Source organism: Leishmania braziliensis, chromosome 32 (genome assembly GCF_000002845.2).
Source record: "Leishmania braziliensis MHOM/BR/75/M2904 complete genome, chromosome 32".
In the NCBI taxonomy this organism is placed as follows: domain Eukaryota; phylum Euglenozoa; class Kinetoplastea; order Trypanosomatida; family Trypanosomatidae; genus Leishmania; species Leishmania braziliensis.
This window is the reverse complement of record NC_009324.2, coordinates 505,320-512,345: the sequence shown is the minus strand read 5'-3', so window position 1 is coordinate 512,345 and position 7,026 is coordinate 505,320. Positions and strand designations below refer to the sequence as shown.

The following is a 7,026-nucleotide window of genomic DNA, read 5'->3' as shown; positions in this document are numbered from 1 at the left end:
AGCGGCACCCCAAGCCGTCAAATAGACACTGGGGAGCATTCCTTCTGCAGGAGCACTGATTCATTCCGTGACTGAGAAACTTGGCGATGGGCTTGTTTATCAGATGCAGAGCGGATACCAGATGCCGACCTGCGTTCATAGACGTGGAAGACATAAAGGCTTGAGCGAGAGAGAAAAAAAGAAAAAAAAAAAGACATCGTTGAATACGAATGAAGTATGGTGCACATTCAGTACTACGTTCTCCCTCAAGCTCTCTCCTCCTGTCCAAATCGCATCCCTGAATATCTTTTACACTAACAAGTACAGATACACCTGCAAGTGGTCCAACAGGAGATGCACACCTCCACCCCCAAAGCGAGATGGCTCCTCCACTCCATCGGCTAGAAAATTCCGAGACCTGTCCCTGAAGTAGCAGCTTTGGTGCTGTGTTGCCATTTCGTCCTGCGCCGCTTCCTCACACAGAGGCGACAAAAACATCCTCATGGTACACCTTCAAGCTCAGTTGGCATCTACTGAAGAAACTATGCTTGTTGCTCCACTCGAAGATGGCTGTGCCGATGGAGGAGCAGATATAATGACCCGCCTCATTCTGCACTCGACGACGCGGCACCAGCGACAGCATCGCGCCGTCGTTGTCGGCAGAAATAAAGACAGCCGAGAAGGTTACGTCGCGCCTGTGCTTTACCGCAAACTCCCAAATGATCTCGCTCCCCTCGTTCATCGCGAAAGACAGCTTGCGTGATTCTCGTGCCTTCAGCACAAGCCGCTTGGCAGTGCAGAGGAGATGGCGAGGGACAAGTGCCTCCTCAACAAACCACTGAGTCGCCTGATCCGTGCTGCTCTCGCCGATTTGCGTCGAAAGACTCGACTGCACGTCGAGGTTGCTGCGACTGAGTGCAGACGAGTTCGCGCCGCTGAACGATACAGCAACGGACGGAATACAGCCTCCTGGACATTGGCACTCGCCCCCCAGCTCCTGCGGCACAAAGCTTCTGCTGATGTTCTCGCACAGTGTGGCAGCTGTGTTGTGCTTACTACAAAAGGTGACCTTCGCTCTCGTCGTCTTCGCCAGTATTCCTTGCAAGAGCAAATAGGACCAACTCACGACGTTCGTGCAGTTTGTGACATAGACATGGCGCACCAGCTCTGGAAAGTGGTACGTGTTCATTCGCACAATCGAGCGTACCATCACAAACAGCGGCCTGTACAGGTACCGTCGAACCTTCAGTCCAGCGCAGTCGACGACGATGATACATGAGCCGACACGTGGCTTTTTCTGACCGAGGCGTCCGGTGCTCAAGGGTGATGAGGACGCACAGTCCTGGTCCTCTCCACTCTCGCGCTGTGGTGGGGACAGGAGGCCATTGCAACCCTCGTCGCCTCCACGGTTTCGGCGGTTGCAGTAGCGGATGAGCTGCTCGACCACCAGTAAAGCGTACGTGTTAAACAGCACCGCCAGTGCGCGTGGCTCAGCATCGATCGGGGTGAGCTCAAACAACTCCTGAATCAGTTTCTTCGAGTCCATTCCACCAAGGCGGCAGTACATGGCAGGATGTCCCTCAAGGTCCCAGTAGTGAAATGCGAATGGCACGTGCTTTGTAATGACTGCAACGATCGGCTCCAATATACCATGAAAGTTGAGGCAGTCAGCGTACAGAGTGTTCGGTGTTTCCGGCAGCGGCACGGCCGCACCTGCCGTGTTGAGGAATTCCATCTCCTTCAACCCTGCCGTCTCCAGCTGCTCCTCTTCTCCGTCACTCCTACCGCTGCTCAGGGAGAGGATAGAGTGGAAGCGGCTGTGTCTCCTCGTTTCGGTGGCCATGCTAGACCTTCTCTGCAGCGGGGAGGTTGACGAGTTTGGCGAACGGGTAGTGCTCTTAAAGCGGTCAAAGGGAATGAGAGATAAGAAAGAGCGCCACATCGATCCGCTATGTTTGCTCCCATTGCCCTTGCCCCTCCGCTCGCTGGAGGGCGAGTGGTCGTTCTCTGACTCGACGGCTCGCTGCGTCTCTGCGCTGTCATCCCTCTCGAGGGTTGACTTCCCGTTAGCACGGTCAGCGGTGAGCACGGAGGAGGAAGCTGCCGGTGATCTACATTCAGATAATTCTGACGAGAGGCGATCGCTGAGCTCGCGGTTCGTCGGCCCTGACATGGCTGTCCCTTCAGGGGTCATAAGGTTGGCGTAAAGCTCCTCGTGATGCACGTTGCAGTCGTTGAGCTGCTCGCGTTCGAGTTGAAGTCGTCCTTCAGCGTCCAGGCAGCGCATGCTGGTAGAGATGTTGTTAATGAAAGGAAGCCCTAGCTCATCGCATATCGACCGTTGGTCAAACCCTTTCATGGGGATAAGACAAGGGAACAGCGCCATTTTGTTGATGCTCTGCTTCTTGCGCCGCTCAGTTGACCGCGTCATACTCTCGAGGGCCCTTGGAATGTTCATATCATTGGCCTTTAGGTACCGGTAGACAATGTAGCGCGCCTCGCCAGGCATCAGCCCGTGCGAAAAATCGGCAAGATGCTCCACGGCAATCCCGCTGTCGGTGGCCTCGTCTGTGGACGTTGTCGACGTACCGCTATTCACCGTAGATTTCTTCAAGATTTGCTGGAGGACCTTGATCGCCTCAGTCACGCAATTCTCGTCCTTGCTACTGAGTTGGATGCAGTCTGTGGTAGACGAAAGGAGGTCGCTATCCTTGTAGGCATGGGCTCCCTCGACCGCCGGTGACCGTGTGCCGATCATTGGTAAGAGAAGTGAATTAACCCACAAACACTAATCCGGGTGAAGGGAAAGGAAAGGGGGGGGGTGGTGGAGTGGCGCGTGCTTCTCTCTGCGCTTTTGGCATCCAAGTGATACATACACACACGTGCACACCACTTCTGTGCTACACCAGCGGGTGTCTGGGCAGGCACGCACACACACAGACACACACGCGCGCGCGCACGAGGAAAAGAGACCGCTGTCACGAAGGAAAATGACAATCTGCGCAGCACGCTATCGGCTAAGTTTAGAAGAGCAGCTGCAAGACGAGTCGCCGCAGAGGATATGAAGACTTAGGCTGCCAGTGGAGCAAGCGAAAGAGAGAAGAGGGGGGGATATGTGCGTGTGTGTGTACTGAGGATTGGTAACACAGTCTCGCGCACCTCTGAGAAGCGGAAAGCAGCGCTCAGGGAGGCAAAAAAAAAAGGAGAGACACCACCTTACAACCACCGGACGCAGTTAGAGCGCAAAGTGACCGCAAGATACCCCAGCTTAGATTGTGCCTTCTGCGAGTGACTTACTAGTAGAGAGTCGGTGGCACACCCAGTTGCCCAGCTGTGGAACCCAAACATGCACGCAAAGGCAAAGGAGACAGGACAAGTTGGTTTATAAATGGAGGTGGGATAAGTCACGGAAAACATAGGAGAGAGACCGCTGAAAGAGAGAAACATGCAGACTGTGTTACAGAGTACTGCATGAGACTTTGTGAAGAGCATCAAAGAGGATACTCTCAGCAATATGACGAAAACCATCTATTTTGCTCCGCCGTGGACTCTGCAGCAAGCGAAGTAGTCATGGTTGTAAGGCACCTCGCAAGTGAGACCACGGCATGTCCTCCGCGCCACCTCGCACTTGCACCTTCCGCAGCCGTGTAAAGCAGAAAGGCAGAGCATCCGCCACCCACGCGAACCGCCGTTACTGTTTGTCTCTTTTTTTCTTTGCATAAATGGGTGACACGAGTCATCCTCAGTATAGGGAAAGAAGAAGGCGAGGTGAGGCCCGGACAATGCGAGCCCAGGCAAGGGCGTGGATGACGGGATGCGCCAGCACTGCCAAATGCATGCGCGTTTCGCTGCAAAAAAAAGAAAGAAAAGGGGAGCGACACATTAAGCCCTTCGAACAATATATACACACAGACATACGTACGTACATATATATTTATATATATAACAGAAACTTCAATTATGCAAATCAGTAGTTATTAAACCACACTTTAAGGTCGAAGTGGCCCTTACACCTGCAACAACGCGGTTGTGTTGCAGAGCCAGCATTCGTTAGGCGATGAGTTCACTGAGAACCAAATGAGCAGAACTAGATACGCATGTACTCAAAGCCCAAGAAGAACACCTCCCCTCTCCCCCCAAAAACTATGCAACTCAACAGCCAGACAAGCGACTCGCGCACCAGCACACGCGTAGTTGGGTAAGAGGGGGTAGGGGTGGGAAAGAGGGAAGGAAAGCCCGAAGAGAAAAGGAAAAGAAACGAAGAGGCGGCGATCGCACAGCGAAGCGCACCACAGAAGAGCAGCACCACGTTGCATATGGGGGCACGATGTGTGCTTTTCGGTCTCGAGAGGGTCCAGTGGGGAAGATCAAGCGTATACTGGCACACCCACACACAGAGAGAGAGAGACAAGTATATGCACCATGCTGCTTGGTAAAGAACGCAGAACCTCATGGTGAGAGAGGACGAATTCAACGCGCAGGTCGGTGAACGAGTTGCACAGAGGAAAGGAGTGTTCTCATCCTCGTAGATTAATGTTGCCCCTTAAAGCTTCTCGCGGGCAAAGGGACCACATGGGGTATGCCAAGTCCCCCTGCTAACACGCCAAATCACTTCTTACAGGGTGCATTTATGGTGCCACACCCGAAAATGCACCTGACGAGCGTGCAACCACGCCGCCTTATTGCTCCACGTCAGCGTCAGCGTTCCCTGCTCAGTGGCGACAAAAGAGTCGGCGTCCAACGGTACCTTTCCATCCTTGATGATCAACACCGTGCGGTTGTCTCTACTCTCCTTGGACGTGCAACGGCTTGCAGGGTTAGGGACTGAGACGCTCGTGGCAGTCGTCGTCGCGCTAGGTGCAACAACACCGTTCCAGCACGCGCTGCTACGGCCGCCGCTCTGCACCTCAACGGACGGTGAGAACGCGACAGAGAAAAGCACCTCGTGCATGCCATCAACAACGAACTCCCACGTGAAGTGGTCACCAGAGTCCAGCTCACAGATGCGTACGAATTGCTTGCCCTTGCTGATGCCCACTGTCTCTGTAGGACCATCGTCGGGAGAGATGTGGGTGTCCACCTCATTTGTGCCGCAGTGGCTGCCACCATTCGGCTTTGCGTAGCGTGGAAGGCAGCCGCCGTCACAGCTGCAGGTGCCCCCCAGCGCTCGCGGAATTTTGTCTTCCTCAATGACGCGCTTGAGGATTTCTTCCCCTTCCTTCTTGTCTGTGCTGAGGACCACCTTGGACCGCGTGTTTTCATCTAGGCTGCCTTTCACCAAGCCGTAGACCATTCGGAAAAACGAGGGGGCGTTGAGTATGAAGAGGCGGTGAAGCATCTCTGGATAGTAGGCTTGATCAATGTCGAAGATGGCGCGGATAATTTGAATGAAGCGCTTCTGCACAACCTTGAAGCTGATCCCCTCCATGTCGATGATGACGGTGATCCCCATGAGAGCCTGGCCGCCGGTCTCCTTTAACAACTTGTCCCCATACCGAACCAAGTAGTACTGCACCTCGTTCATGTACAGGTGATACGGGACAATCACATCGACGAGCGACTTGCCGAGAGGGGTGATGCGGGCGACCTCACGAAGAATCTCTGTCACATCTGCTTGACCGCAGCAGTCGTAGAGCACCGGGTGGCCCCCCTTGTCCCAGTAATGGTACACGTTCACGTAAGAACTCTGCAGTGCACGGTAGCAGCGGTCCACCTCCGTGACGCCTTCCCGAGGAAAGAGGTGGGCACCGCCTGGCAGCTCCGTGAGCATGCTACACAGTTTCTCCTCCTCGAATCCGCGGAGAGGAAAGGCGCAGGGGAACAGCTTCCATTTGTCGATGCCGTGCTGCGCACGAAACGCCACCGTCTTCTCCACCATCTCCAGCGCATGCGCGACTTTCCACTTTCGCGCCTTTAGCGTCTTGTAGCCAAACATACGCCGGCGCTCATCGGTATTTTCACGTGCGATGCAGTATGGCACCTCTCCACGGTACCGCTCATCCACCTTCGCTAGAAACTCCTCGATGGCCGCCTCTTGCTGAGCGTTGAGCATGTCCATCTCCGGCATCGTCGCCGGCACTTCGGACGGCTTTACCATCTCTCTCAAGAAGCACTTGAAAAGAAGATGAGGCACTTTTTTGTAGCAGATGAGATGTTTCTCTCTCACTATCTGTCAGCCACTGTCAGGGATGGCGTCTAGTAGGATGAGGGCAAGAGAGAGAGAGGGATAGAGAGAGAGAGCAACACGTGAGAGTGAGCGCGGTGTGCACGGACCATAACAGACAGACTTGCAAGGTGGATACAAGATGCACAAGAACACCAACGAAAAAGGCATTCCAAGTTGTCAGAGAGATTCACGGAGTTGAGGTAATCCCCTGCACATCCGCTTGTGTGTGTCACTGCGGAGGAGTCTTCCTCAGAAGCGGCACCTGCTCTTCAAGTTACGGAGTTTCACACGCCCTCAACATAGTCGCAGTACACACACACACACACATACAAGGAAGTCACGAGAACCAAGTAAGAACAAGGCGTTCCGGTGGCATCGTTTCGAGGCGTGAAAAAGGCTACAAAGCAACCACGGAGGCAGCCTCTCTGTACCGTCAATAGCGTCCACACTACACCAGCAGACACGTGACTCTCCTGTTCGCCCACTCACCACTCGGCACACGTACACGCAGATCATATAGCAGACAACAGTCTGGCCATAGTACTGAGGCCCGAAGGATAGCCACTTATCACCATGCATAGAGAGAGGAATACCAGAATAGTCGAGGTTTTACTTTCATACGAGCAGGGTCTCTGCGCCACCCCCAACCACCACCCCTTCTCTTCCCTCCCACTCGCCCGCACCGCAGGACGCCCCACAGCCGCTTTCCTTGTGCCAGTCGCCACCTGGGGCATTCCCTCACTGGGTGGCACACTCAGGCCCCCCACAGCAGTAGGTAGCGAGGGGACGGGTGGGATGAACTCGAGTACCGTTCACGCGTCCTCCATCGCATGGAGGGCGCAAGCGTGTGTTCACGGCCGCAGGTCTCGCCAACGCACCAC

At 54.5% G+C, this 7,026-nt stretch overlaps 2 protein-coding genes across 2 annotated transcripts; both read right to left on the bottom strand.

Annotated features, from left to right (window-relative positions):
* Nucleotides 1-454: 454 nt before the first annotated feature.
* On the bottom strand, nucleotides 455-2,737 carry LBRM_32_1430 (conserved hypothetical protein; the record flags this gene model as incomplete). The annotated part of the gene is made up of 1 exon (XM_001567450.2): nucleotides 455-2,737. The coding sequence occupies one exon, from the start codon at nucleotides 2,735-2,737 to the stop codon at nucleotides 455-457; it is 2,283 nt and encodes a 760-aa protein (XP_001567500.2).
* A 1,857-nt stretch (nucleotides 2,738-4,594) lies between these two features.
* On the bottom strand, nucleotides 4,595-6,076 carry LBRM_32_1420 (conserved hypothetical protein; the record flags this gene model as incomplete). The annotated part of the gene is made up of 1 exon (XM_001567449.1): nucleotides 4,595-6,076. One exon carries the CDS (start codon nucleotides 6,074-6,076, stop codon nucleotides 4,595-4,597), a length of 1,482 nt encoding a protein of 493 aa, XP_001567499.1.
* Nucleotides 6,077-7,026: the final 950 nt, after the last annotated feature.